The 14,541-nt window shown below is 36.1% G+C and overlaps 1 protein-coding gene across 1 annotated transcript; it reads right to left on the bottom strand.

Moving 5' to 3' along the window:
- Positions 1 to 6,524: 6,524 nt before the first annotated feature.
- LOC113346451 (nitrate regulatory gene2 protein-like) lies at positions 6,525 to 12,015 on the bottom strand. The gene is made up of 5 exons (XM_026589994.1): positions 11,803 to 12,015; positions 9,920 to 11,493; positions 9,303 to 9,511; positions 8,433 to 8,656; positions 6,525 to 7,734 (listed from the first exon to the last, which is right to left on the bottom strand). The coding sequence occupies exons 1-5, from the start codon at positions 11,829 to 11,831 to the stop codon at positions 6,942 to 6,944; spliced, it is 2,829 nt and encodes a 942-aa protein (XP_026445779.1). The 5' UTR covers positions 11,832 to 12,015; the 3' UTR covers positions 6,525 to 6,941.
- Between the last annotated feature and the right edge of the window lie 2,526 nt (positions 12,016 to 14,541).

Raw genomic sequence — 14,541 nt, forward strand, 5'->3', positions numbered from 1 at the left:
TTTGATTTTTAGTTCCATTAGTAGTCTTCCCATATTGAAACTTAATTGTTTTATTCATAAATTTTATATTGGCTGCTTGAGTAATTATTCTTATATCCAAAAGTGTTGTCTGAGTTTTCATTTTGTTTGTAGCATCTTGGTTCAGTTTGAGTGTTGTTTTGAGTCTTATCTTTTTTCTATTTGTAAAATTAAGCTATCTTTAGCTGATTCTCATTTCTCTCCAATGAGGATTTTGTCGTGGAATTGTCAGGGATTCGGCAACCCTACAACCAGAAATTCACTATGGAATTTGATCAGAGGTCAAAACCCTGACATGATATTTGTGTGAAACTAAAAATGAATCTTCTAAAATGCATCAATATCTTAGAAGATTCAATTACCCCAATTCATGGGTTTTCCCTTCTGTTGGCCGTGCTGGGGGTATTTCTTTAATTTGGAAACTGGGTTTCAATGTGAAATTATACACAATACTGATAAGATGATAAATGTTATAATTTCTGATAATCCTAGTAAACCTGAATTTCCAGCTACTTTTCTTTATGGTTCTGTGTACCATGAAGAGAATATGGAACAATGGAAATACATAGGAGAAATTGGTGCTAGAATAGATCACCCTTGGGTAATCATAGGTGATCTCAACATTAATATGCATGCCCATGAGAGGTCTACCTACTCCACTCCAACTACAACTGAATATCCTGAAATCCAAACCATATTGGATAACAGTGATCTTTCTGATTTAAGATATATTGGTAATAAGTTTACTTGGAATAATAGACAATCTGGTAATAACTGCATATATGCTAGATTGGATAGGGCATTGGTAAATGGTCACTGGCTAAATCACTATGGTTCTACTCCGGTACATCATATTGACACAATTGGCAGTGATCATATACCTATAATCTTGGAGACTAATTCTGTGTCTTTTCAAGGTAGCAAGCCATATAGATATTTCAAATGTTGAGGTAGTGATCCATCTGTAAGAGAAGTTATTAAGAATGCTTACTCTAAATATGTTAGAGGCTCCTCTTCTTTTCAATTTACTAATAAGCTGAGATTTGTTAAACATGATTTAAAACTTTGGAATCATCAGCATTTTGGTAATATTGATCATAAAGTTAGAACTCTTAGTTGTCAACTCCATGATCTTAATAATCTTCCTCATTCCTCAAATAATGTTGAATTGATTAAACAAGTCGAGTTTGACCTAGAATACTGGCAAAAAGTACAAGAGGACTTTTATGCTCAGAAATCTAGACAAGAATTCTTTAAATCCTTTGACAGGAATACTGGGTTTTACCATAATTATGCCAATAGGAGGAAGCATTTTAACCATATAAGTGCACTCAAATTGGATAATGGGCAGTGGGTTAATGACAGAGCTGATCTCCAAACCTTATTGGTAAACCACTTCAATTCTATAGGAACTTGTTCTAATCCTTCTAGAAATCTTGAAATTCTCAATTGTATTGATCCTTGCATTTCAAATAGTGATAATCAAAATCTTCTTAGACCAGTTACTAAGCAAGAGATCATTGATAAAATTAACCAAATGACTCCTTGGACTGCCCCAGGGCCCGATGGTTTTCCCCTAGGGTTTTATAAAGAAAATATTGATCTCTTAATAGATGATGTTTGGAAAAATGTTAACAGTTTCTTGGATTCCAAAAATCTTTTAAAAGAGATGAACCATACTTTTCTGTCTTTAATCCCCAAACTAATAATCCCTCTAGTCCTTCTGATTTTAGACCTATTTCTTTGTGCAATTCTAATTACAAAATCATTTCAAAGATTCTTGTAAATAGAATGAAGCCACTTTTGAGAAAAATGATTAGCACATATCAGGCTGCTTATGTCCCAGGAAGACATATTCAAGAAAATGTCATCATTGCTCATGAGTTGGTGCATACTATGAAAAGAAAAAGGAAAAGGGACAAATGGGGTGTCATGGGCCTTAAACTTGATATGTCTAAGGCCTTTGACAGAGTAGAATGGTCTTTCTTAAGAGACATTCTTAGATATTTTGGGTTCTCTGAACATTGGTGTGATCTTATACACCAATGTATCAGTACCACTAGCATTTTCATCATGTTAAACGGTTCTCCTTGTAAAACCTATAGACCAACCAGGGGTCTGAGGAAGTGTGATCCACTGTCTCCATACATGTTCATCTTGGTAATGGAATCATTCTCAAGATACCTTCTCCATGCTTAAAATTGTCAGCTGATTCGTGGTCTGAAAGTGACCAAGGAAGCACCGAGTATCAGCCATCTGCTATTTGCAGATGACTGTCTCATTTTTGCTAAAGCCTCACATACTGAAGCGCAAAACTTATTGAGTTTGATTAAAGATTTTAGTTATGTTTCCGATCAAGTGATTAATCTACAAAAGTCAGGTTGTTTCTTTAGCAATAACGTCCACCATGACCATGCGGTTTCACTCATAAATGAAATTAAAGTTAAAAAGATTGTTTTAGATGAAAAATATCTAGGTATTCCTCTATTTATATCTAAATCTAGAACTGATTCTTTTAATTACCTCAATGAACACTTTGATAAAAGAGTAGCTAAATGGAAGGGCAAACAATTTAACTAGGCAGGTAGGTCTATCATGGTTCAAAATGTGTTAAAAAGTTCACCTATTTATCATATGAACACCTTTACTATCCCTGATAGTATCATTAACAGCATGGAATCTTCTCAAAGAGACTTCTGGTGGGGTAAGTCTAGTCCCGGAGGAATCTACTTAAGGGGTTGGCCACGTATTTGTACCCATAAATATTAGGGAGGTCTTGGATTTCGTAACCTTGAATATGTCAATCTCTCTCTCTTGACAAAAACTGCTTGGAATATTATTCGTAAACCTGATTCTCTGTGTGTAATCATTATGAAATGCAAATATTTTAAAAAATTTCATCCTCTTCACTTCCCCAAAAAGGGTGATGTTTCTTGGGTATGAAAGAGTATTAGTCGTGGTATGAATGTTATCGTGCATAATTCCATTTGGGAAGTTAGGAACGATAAATGTATTTTTGCTTTTACTGATAATTGGATACTAAATGCTACTGAGCCTAGGTTTGTATCAAATCCTAATCCTAATATTTTTGTTGCTGCTTTTATTGATGAAGGAACTAAATGTTGGAAACCTGAGCTTGTCAATGCTTTCTTTACACCCCAGAATGCTAGGAAAATACTAGACATTAGGATACCTTTATCAGGAGTTGACAGAATTATTTGGCCACATACAAAAAATGGCATGTTTTCGGTGAAATCTTCCTATAAAATCATCTCTGGTCAAAATGCTTTTATGTCTAATTCTCAAAATAGTAATCCTTTTTACAAAACCCTGTGGAAGCTTCTTATTTTACCAAAAGTTCAACTTTTCGCTTGGAAATGTCATAAATATCCTCCCTGCTAAATATGTGATTAATAGATATTCTAATAGTCGTGATTCTACTTGTAACATGTGCACTTTGGGTATTACTGAAACTCCTGAACATATTATTCTAAATTGTGAGTTCTAAAGGTCTGTATGGGCTCTTACTCCATATGCAGACATTATTGAGTAGGACTCAGCCTCCAATATTAACTTGCAGGAATGGATTAGTAGGTTGCTCTCTGATGATAATCTGAAATCTAAAGCAGGGTCTATTTTATCAATTGATTGGAGCATTTGGAAAGAGAGATGTTCTTGCACTTTTCAGGAAAAGAATCTTAATCATCATGCTACAGCTAGACTTGCTCTTAAGTTAGTCAATGATACTGAAACATACCTAAGTAATCTTGTTCCTCATGAAAGAAGTAGGAATGCTACTGTAAAAGAAAACCTTAGTAATGTCATTAGATGCTTGCCTGATAACTGTCATATAATTTGCAGTGATGCATCCTTTGACAAGAACACTAATTTATCTGGCATTGGTCTGGTTATGAATGATTCAACAAGTTCATTTATTGGTTGCAAGCTCAAAGCTGGGAATGTAAGGAATGCTGAGGAAGCGGAAAGCTTGGCTTTACTTGAGGCGGTAAAGTGGGCGAAAGCGAAAGGACTAGTAAAAGTTTGTTTTGTCAGTGATGCTAAAATAGTCATTGATTCTATCAACTCTAATATTAACCAATTATTTTGGTATAATAATTCGGTCTTAGATGACTGCAGAACTATTATTTCCAGTTTTAACTTTGTTAAATTCCATTTCCTACGAAGGAATCATATTGTAATTGTTGATCATGTAGCAAATTATAGTAGAAGGTCTAGAATCTCTGGAGAATGGATGGGTTATATCTCTGAATTTCTCAATTCTACTATGTAATCTTTTCCTCCAGTAATACAAGTATTTTTTCTAGCAAAAAAAAATCTGCACTTTTTATCCACCGTGCATCAAAAAGTTATTTCGTTAACAATTTCCACATATAAAAGGAAAGTATCCTTTCTATTTCCCACAAGCTATTTCTATTAGAGGAAACTAAATATAAATTAGGTAAAAGTAGTCATAAAAAATAGAAGTATTATTATCCGAAAACAGAGTCGGTTATGAATCAAGAAGGGTCATGTGGATCATATGGCCTTTTATAAGCTTGACATATTTACGCCGATAATTTTGGTACGACGATAAACAAAGCAAAACCAAGACAATTTATAATAGAGACATGTATAAGAAGGAAAAGCATACCAAATACACCACCAGTTTTTTCGTTTTGAAACCAATAGACTTATTTCTTGTATGAACCTTAATCAATGATCAAAGAAAACAATAAATATCCTTAAATAATCTGTAAAATATTTTCTTGAATCAGATGAATGATTAACGCACAACTTCCAACTACTTTGTTATTTCAATCAATCAATTATTATGCGTAAAAGTAAAGCAATACACCAGAGATTTTGTTAGTGATGAAAACTGCATGTGCAGAAAAACCTCGGGTCCTAGACTAGATTGAATATACAATATTGAATCAACTAGATGTAACGTAGACGAAGTATACCTACCAAGTTACGCGCTTTGTTTGTATTCCTACATTTCTGAAAACCCTTACAAAATGAAACGCCAATTCACTTTAGTAGTTGCATTTGAAGAACTTAAAAGAACAATTATTCTCTTTCGAAGATGCTGCCAAACTGTTGAGAAGACTATCGCTACCCTGCCTCAACAAGATTAATTGAGTTGTTGTTTCCTTAGGATGTATACATAATCAAATCTTCCTTACAAGAATAAATAACCTTAAAATTAGTCTTAGTTGAATTCTTGTAGAAACTTCAAATATGTATTCCGACCAACAAGTATTAGTATAAAATATTATATATGAATATCCGTTGAATCTTGAATTCGATCGATAATTCTTGAACGACCTTATAGCAAAAGAGAAGGAACTTAGAATAGAAAGAATTACATGGACAATCAAATAAAGATATGAGATTCAGAACTATCAAAATGATAAGTCGTCATATACTTCGCGATCCCTAAGTGAAGTCTTCGAAGTCTCACCCTTGACATAAACGATCAGAAGAGATGGAGGACAACCTTATGCATCTGTTACACGATTGTCAAGGGATAATTTATAAAGAACATGAATCCTATTTTTACGGTGAATGACCAGGCTAAGTTACTAAGTTTTTTTTAATTCAAGTAGTCTTGTTGTGAAGCTTGTAAAAATTATGCATCAAATTTTATTTCTCTTAAAAGGTAAAATTTTAATGCTGGCGAGTTTTGAACTACAATGATACCGCCGTCAAGTAATTACTATAGATATGAACTTTAAGAGATAGCTTCTAGATAGTTATAGTTGTGCAACATCGGCTTTCTTAATTATATAAATAATTACTAGCAAAAACTGTATTTACTTAAGTTATAATTGTCTCTTATTTTAAGATTAATTAGAACTTGGTTTTGGAAGCAACAAAAAGATAACATGGTTCGGAAACTAGCCAAATATGACAATCAAAAGTGCGTGCAGAAGAGTAGTACTTCACCCAAAACTTTTAGTCATGTAACAGACTTTTTGGCTTGTTGAACTCGTATTTTCATTCTCTATAAGATGGAGACCTATTCAGAGGTCAATTCTCATTCTCACTGATGTCTTAGTTATTGTTCCAACGAGTGAGTGCTTTAGATACAGAGGAAGGAGTTCACAATTCTTAGTTACTACCCTTTAATGAAGCATGTGATCTTCAATCTTCAAGAGCAACTTAGAGACCCTGCTACCTAGATCGTAACTGACTTTAACAAACTAAACCAAAAAATAAGTTTGGCGTCTAGATTTGATAACAGACTTGATATACCAAGCAAGTAGATTCAACCGAACATTCGCTATAATAATACTTCCGTAAAAAGGCGTGTTGCAAGGACTCCGATCTCCATCATCAGCGTCAAAGTCCTATTTCGGACTGTAAAGCTCCAAAATATTTGAAGAAATTCAAGGTTATCGTGGATTGCAAAGCTAAAAACAATCCGGAAAGCTGTAGCGACTGACTATAAGCGGAGGGTATTTACTAATATTTGATATTTCCCTCGAGTATCCGTTCTAACATTTCTATTTCTTTGTTGTTTGGCCTTTTTTTTTTCTCTGAATAACACAAGGTTTTCATCATTAAATCATCCACAGAATTATATATCTACCTAATTCTAATTTCAAAACTTTCTCGCAACTACTCGAGAACTCTCCATCCATCTATTTGCTAACTGACCAACCAATCAACCAATAAATGAATTTATGTACAAATCCTGTCTAACTACTTTGCTACACCATGCAGAACCGGTAATCCAGTCCCAGATCTCCAAGTTTCCCAGTAAGCCTATGTTAATTGGAAATTCTGCTGCACTACTGCCACTTTCTTGTGTATCTTCTCTGTACATGACATCACTATCCAAGGCTACCATGATTAGGTTCCTTGCAGCCCCAAGGTACTGCACATTAAGTTAAAATCAGAAGACAAAATTCGCCATCCTATGCAGGTTGCCCAACGTTCTGTATGCGGACACTCTCGTAAGCTTTCAGAGTCTCTGAAGTGAAGTTTTCCAGGGTTTCAAAAATTGGAATCAGACCAGATTGCAAACTGGTTGATGCAGCCTCATGAACTTGTTTAACTGTTTCTTTGTATATTGCTTTCTCATCTTCCAGCCTCTTCCTCATGGAATCTAGATCCACCTTGAGATCATCCAGTGGGTGTGAAACTCCACTTCCAGTTGGAACAACAGACCTTTCAGATAACGTATCCAAGTCACTCCTGGTCTTGATATCCTTCTTCTGGAGGGTTCTTAGCCGTTTCTCGAAATCCTTCGATAGGTAATCAGCTTTTAGCCTTTGTCGCTGCTCCTCGTCCTGTCTCTCCCATAACTGATGCAAGCTCAAAGCAAACGCATTCATGGTGTTCGCAACTTCAGTCTCTGAAAGCCTATCAAATGCTTGATACCAATCGTTGCAGATCACAAAAATAGGGGGAGCACCAGCTCTGCCAGGGGAAAAAGGCATGACGCCATCGGATGTTTCTTCTGGTTCCTCAACAAGACAACCCAGGAGCCAGCCGTTCAAGGATTCAATATAAGATCTCTGAGTGCTTATCCAATCACTGAAGTGGCTGCTCCAGTTTAGAAGCTCCACTTGTAATTCCATGGTAGCCTTCAAGCTTGAATCTCGTCCAGCACCAGTTCTTGCAACAAGAGTACGGTTTTTGCTCTCTACAATCGCTTGGAACTGCTTATGATGACACCTGAGCATGTTCTTCCACATTCGTATCAATCTGCAGAACATCAAGAGCTAGTAAAACTTAGATACTTCAAACACATTTTCATCTCTGGTTTGATTTTTTAATGATATGTATGGACTGCGTAGTAGGATTATTTTTTTTATGCATGTTGAGATGTATCCGGACTAATTGAAATCTCCTTGCGCGGGATACTTCAAGCAATTAAGCTGACCTGCTCATACACAGCAGAAATGCTTCCTTATTGTCAATATGCGCCTCATATGCTCACATATACTTGAGGCAATGCTACGACTCATTTAATTGGGTATTCACATTACTATGAACCAGTAAATGTAGCTACAGCCGCAGCCTAGCATTTAGGTGAAGTGGACTGACTAACCTACATGCAGGCTACCTTTCCAGCGAAGATGTTCCTGTTTCCATTTCTAGGTTTTTGTATATTACTTATAACTCCACAGTTTACGTCCATTATTACCCTAGGATTAAGAGTACAAATTCAGCAAAGTATAAAAGTGAGACCAGGGAGAGGACACCAAATAAAAATAAAGAAATAAAAACAGAACCAATAGCTACAAGAATATGACACTCGGTATATAAACAGGATGAGATAAGTGATGCAAATGAAAACCCTACGAAAAATATTTAGATCTTCATAGAGATTATTTTGTCAGGTGAGGAGTTAACAAAGCCTGTCAGAGAAGTAGATCAATCTGAAAAGTAGGAATGCATACCCATGAATCAATTCTGTTATCTGAGGTTGCAGTTCTTCATCCCTTAACTTGTTAATTCGGCTTGATATAGACTCAATAGCTCTGATAGCAATATTGATTTTAGTGAGCAACTTCCTTATCGCAATCTGTGTAGCTTCGATCTTGTTGGATTCTGCGCCTCTATCATCCAAATTCTGCAGCCTCTTACATTTCTTTTCATACACAACCCGTAGTCTTTCCTCATCCTAAAATCACCTAAAAAAGATTAATCAAGATATGAACAGGAAAAAGTTGTAACAACCAAGCACCAGTGGCCACAATCAGAATATGAATACATGTAAGTGGACAACGTCTAAATCATCAACGGTTAAGGACCAATGCATCCACATCCATCTAGAATATGGAACAAGCTTGGCTTTCTAATGTGGGACAAGGTGAGGGTGAAACTGCAAATCAAACAACAAGATTCAACACACATTTGCCAATGTGAAAAAAATAAATAACAGTTGGGGAAGATATCCATCCAATTAGCATAGAACCTTCTTAGGGCATGAAATTGATAAGGACTCTAACTCGGAACCATCTCCATTTTGTCACTAAAATTCCGAACTGATTTGACCAGATCAAAATTTCCAAATATATTTGGACAAGTCCAATATTCTCTTCAATTTCATTACACACATGATTCCCAAAGATACACTGTTCTTCTCGGGTATACACCGCCTTTTCTAAGCTAACAATGTGAATTATCCGGGATCTAAAGCTAATTATTGTGTCATGCTTGGTGAATTAAATGCAGCAGCAGCTCAAAGAAAGAAGTTAGCTTCTTAAATCATCGTATAATCACTTACAGAAAATTTAAGGAACCTGTAAATGTACTGCATATCATACCTTAACCTCCTTAAAAAGTTTCTTTTCCCACGCATAGAGTCTTTCCAAAGTTACGGAAAGGCTTCCTGGGCTCAATTTGAACTCCTCAGGTTCCCCATAGTTTGTCTTGGCCATTTTCATTACACTTGCAGGCCGTGATCGCCGAGAATGATTGTATGAATGTTTCGATGTGGTAGGTGCTACCAGATTCAGAATCTTGGAAGAGATCCCTGCACGGGGACAACAGGTTCAAAAACAACCTAGTAAGTATTACATAACTTACACAAACCTCACACAAGGAAAGACAGCATTTTACAATCTCTGTAGTCAGCATTTATACACATGTTCTGTTTAATCACCTCCTTTTATGCATATCTTAAGACTACAGCTGCTGTCAATAAGCCGGTATCAGCTCGTTTGGCTCAACAATAGCTGTTAACAAAAGATATAACTCTCTTGCACAAAGTCTATCACAAAATTAGTAAAATTTGAAGTATGTGACTGAAACTGAAGTGGTTAATGGAGTGACAGCTTCACTTTCTAAAGAGACTTGATATGACAGTAACAACTCAGCAAGAAATTTCGTATTAGTTGATAACAAAAGAAAGACATTATTGAGTGCATTGATAAAATGGTACCTTTTAGTGCATTGCCAGTAGACTGATAACGCAGCTTGCCCACCTCAAGCATCACCCCAACCTCCTTACCATAACCTGAAGCAACCTCAAATTCATCCCTGATTTCTTTGACGACTTCATCAATATCACGTGTGACATTTGTGGACACTGCAGTTAAGTTACTTGGGTTTGAGGATCCATTATTATCCTGAAGTGAGGCGGACGATGGCATATCCATCTCAAAACTTACCCCCTTCTTCCTTGTTATTTCCTCCTCTCCCCCGCTACTTTCTGTTATTGTAATTGACTCCGGGCTGCTAGTACTCTCTTTCTCCTCAACTGAATTTGTTTTAATCTCCACATTTGCTGCTCGTACAGCTTTAGATGTGCCTTCCCCTGTACCCGGAACTCCTCTAGAATTAGAATGAATTGATCTAGAACTGCCGTCGCCAGAATCAGGAACTCCCCTGAATCTTTGTTTATCCTTGTGTGATTGTTTTGTGGGATGTTGTTGGTGTTGCTGCTGCATTTCATCTTCCAAATCAGGAATCCCTTCTCTCCTTCTTACTTCAACAGAATCAGGACTACTACTGCTGGTAGTTCCATTTCCATATCTAGGCCCGGGATAATTAGGATATGCATTTTCAGACAAATCAAAAGGATTTAGAAAATCCCAACTAGAAACTTCAGGTGCAGGAGGTGGAGGTGGAGATGGAGGTCTACTTGGTGCAGCATTCCTCTGAGGCTGATTATAACCATAAGGATCACAAAAATTAGGATCATAACGAGGCGGATTCTGAGGTGAGGAAGAAGGAAAACCCATTGGAACCCCAAAATATCCTCCAGCACCACCACCATTCCCTCCACACTGAGGGTAACTAGGATAAAAACTTGATGAATGTGACTGTGGCTCTTCATAAATCATTGAAGGAATTTGAGTACCTGGTTTCTTCATAAAATATGTATTCATTCTTGGTTGTTGAGATTGACTATTGTAATAATCAGGTTGAGAGGGATAATAATTAGGTTGAGACGGATAAAAATCAGGTTGAGACGGATAGAAATCTGGTTGAGAGGGATAATAATTGGGTTGAGACGGATAATAATAAGGTTGCTGTTCTTGTTGTTGTCTAATTGGTGGTGGTTCTGAGTGATAATGTGGAGGACTATCATGATCATGACTATGACTATGTATATGGCCTGACGAAACTGAATCTGAATTTACACTCGAATCCGAATCCTCAAAATGCAAGTGACCATCATCATCGTGGTGATGATTATGAGAAATTGAAGTAGATGAAGATGTAGTGTTATTATTATTCTTGGGTTTCTTACCTTCCTCCGATGGTAGTGTTAATACTGGTGAAGACGGTTCCGATAAATTAAGATGGTCATTACTGCCGCCAATAATCAATTCCTCATCAACAAATCTCCGAAGAGCATCGCCAACATCTTTCAAAGAACGAAAGTAAGTAATATGTGATGCAGCAAGTGAATATCTATGATCAACAGCTGCTTTAATCAATTCCTTTCTTGTTCTGCAACGAATTACTAACGGTAGATCATCTACTTTAGAATTCCCACAGCCCATCTCTCTGTGTAAGAAGAAAAACGAACCCCAAATTTTATAAATACCTCTGTTTCATGGTTTTATGTGTATGTAACAGTAAACATTGTGCATTAATAATAACAATAAGAACAGCAGATCCTATGAAGATCATCTTCTTCTTCCTTGAATGATAATGACTATTGAGAGGACTACGGTATGACTATTACTCAGAAATTACACTGAAACCCTAGAATAAGAAGAAAATAAGGAAAAATTAAATGCTGAATTTAGTAAGAGAGAGGGAGGGGGAGGAGAAAATTCAGAATGTTAGTAAATATGATTTCTAAAATCTGACCGTTGATTATATTTCTTCATAAAATTCATTCTGTTTGTATTTCTCTACAGTAAAAAAATCTTTTAACTGGATGAAGAAGATCTGTGAAATTGAATTTTTTTTCTGGGATTTTGATTTTGTTTCTCGCAGATGCATTGTTGGTTTTCGTGAGGAAGAGTTGTTGGACGCTGGAGGTAAATATTTATTATTACTCGTTGTGTGTTTTTTTATGAGGGAAGAAGAAGTTTTGGGAAGTCCGTCAAATTTGTAACGCGTTTATATGAGTCGTTGGTTTTCAAATCGGTTTGAATGAAAAACGTGTTGGAACGGGATCATTGGTAATCATCATCATCACTACTGCTCTGTGTGTTCATGAATGTGATTCAGAAGGGGGACAGTCTGTGACTGACTGTGCAGTAATAATGCCCCCTCTTTACTTCTTCTTCTTTCTTTCCGTTTCTGGTTTTAATTGGGGACCTGCAAATAAGTTATGAGCACACCGCCGTGCCAAAGGCTACGCCGTTTAAGAGAGTTTCTACGCTCAGGTTATATACTTTAATGTTAAAATCATAATTTTGATTACAGAATTTCGGTCAGGTTGTAACATCAACATGCCGACAGTTAATTAGTTAGAAGAATACTCACAAAACATTATGCAAGTATTCGACTAGACCATTGGTGTGGTTGTCCAAATTGTTGGTTGAGATTTAGGTGTGCTATATTAATTTATGTTTTTACGAATTTGTTAGTTAGTCAATAAGAAGCAATTGATTTTACTCCCGTAGATGCAAAGTGGTTTTACTGTCAAAGTTTTTATTTTCTCCCATAAATTTCCAAATGTCAAAGTTAATATTTAGATAAGTGTAGTGTTCTGGGATATGGTTTAGGTGTTTTGTCGTTCCCTGCTTTTAGTGAACTTGGTGATGATATAGTGGCTTTTCTGAACAGATTGAGACACTACATACCGAGCCATGATTCAATATTAAAGTTAGCAATTTTGTTTTTTATAGAATAAGGATCGTCATTAGAAAGGCGTTGGTGCCCAACTTGTTACGAGGCTACCGGCCAATTTCTTGTCTTTGGATTCTTTTGATAATAGTTAATATCATCATGAAATCTGGTCCTTAAACTTTAAGGTAGTTGCCATCCAAACACTCTCTATCAATACCACAAAAGCTTAATGATTAGAGTTGGGATAACAAAGGTCACCTTGAATTGGAAAAACATACCCAGAATTTGCCCCATAAACCAAAGTTTACATGTAACCCATAACCTTTTTTATTTCCCAACTTGCACGATGACCAAAAACCAAACACGAAGGCCATGATTTAGGACTGTGAATAATACCCAAAAATACGCGGCTTGTTTGTACCCGTCCGAACCTATTTGTGACCTTAGGAGCCCAGAACCTATTACAGCCTTTTACGGGCTGCCTGACTTGGCTTGGTTGGCTTACGTTGGCGTGTTCGGACGTTCACTAAAATTTAATAGCCGACCTGATAGCTGCTCAAACAACTCTGTCTAGTTCCGTTTGAATTTTCTTAAGGTTTTAGTTTCAGTTGAAAATTTTGGTTATATTTTGGGTTTGAAATTTTATTTTTATTTTACGTTTAAAAGATTAATTATTTAAAATTGTTTTAACTATAATTCATTTAATCTCCGAATTTTGAACATATGTTACTATATAACTTGTACAGTACAAAAAGCCTAGCCTGTTTGGGATGCCTGGCCTGGTTAAAAGAATGGGTTTTGGGCCTCAAAATAAGTTATTACCTGGTGTGCCCTGCCTGATGGGGTATTTGGACAGCTGGATATGAGGCACGTCTAGCCTAGCCTGGATCAGGAAACATGCTAGGCTGCCCGGCCGGGCCCAAATTACACCCTGCTATGATTTTCTCAAATATCTATATTTTGTCATTAATCTTCCTTGTTAATTAAAACTTTGCATAGTGACTCAGAATTTGCATGTGACTAAGAAAAATGTCACTGCGGCCCCAAATTTTATGTATAGCCCATAATATTTCATGTGGCTCAGTATTTATTGAGAATCGTGATCAATATTCTACCATGTGCTTTTTTTTTTACTCAAAGTCTCATATGTGACCAGCATTTTTCCATGTGATTCAAAATTTGTCTTGAGACCTTCGGTGCTCCAATGACCTAAAGTTTAGTTTTTGACCCCAAATCTACCATGTGCCTTATAGTTCGTTTGGTGATCTAAAATAGGTTATATGTTCCATATTTTTTTGTAACGCATCCTTCCATGTGATCCAAAATAACTTTTTGCCCCTGAAAAGGATTCTGAAATAAGACTTTGGAATAGTCAAAGAAAGTTTAAAACCCTTATATTTTCCAAATAATCCTAATTCTAATAGTGTATGGAAGCCGCAAAGAAAGTTTACGTAATGATGAACTCTTCCGGAAAGAAGATCTCAATTTGTTTCGCAGGAATCATCGGGATAACATGATCCTTGTGCTCTGGTTTTGTGATTTTACTAAGTTTGTACGGAGTTGGTTGGGAAACTTCTTTCAGTTTCTCAAATCCTAGGTGTTTTAATGATGCGTTTAAGTTAACACCCCTTAAAAGCATTCTTGTAAAGAAAAATTGGCTAATTGTTGCATATTTTACAATAATGATTCTTTGGTTTTACAAATAAGTAAAGTATTATATGTGGCAATCAGTTCAAGTCTAGAATCATGAATGCAACATGTGTAATGAAAAATATTTTATCAGTTTCATCTTATAATTTTCGGATTGTG

Source organism: Papaver somniferum, unplaced genomic scaffold (genome assembly GCF_003573695.1).
Source record: "Papaver somniferum cultivar HN1 unplaced genomic scaffold, ASM357369v1 unplaced-scaffold_99, whole genome shotgun sequence".
Classification (NCBI taxonomy): Eukaryota; Viridiplantae; Streptophyta; class Magnoliopsida; order Ranunculales; family Papaveraceae; genus Papaver; species Papaver somniferum.

Coding starts and splice junctions, on each gene's coding strand:
- LOC113346451 (XM_026589994.1), bottom strand. CDS start 11,831: ATGAATTTTATGAAGAAATATAATCAACG. Junction 9,512..9,919: donor TACTGGCAATGCACTAAAAG/GTACCATTTTAT, acceptor GTCCCCGTGCAG/GGATCTCTTCCAAGATTCTG. Junction 8,657..9,302: donor AACTTTTTAAGGAGGTTAAG/GTATGATATGCA, acceptor AGGTGATTTTAG/GATGAGGAAAGACTACGGGT.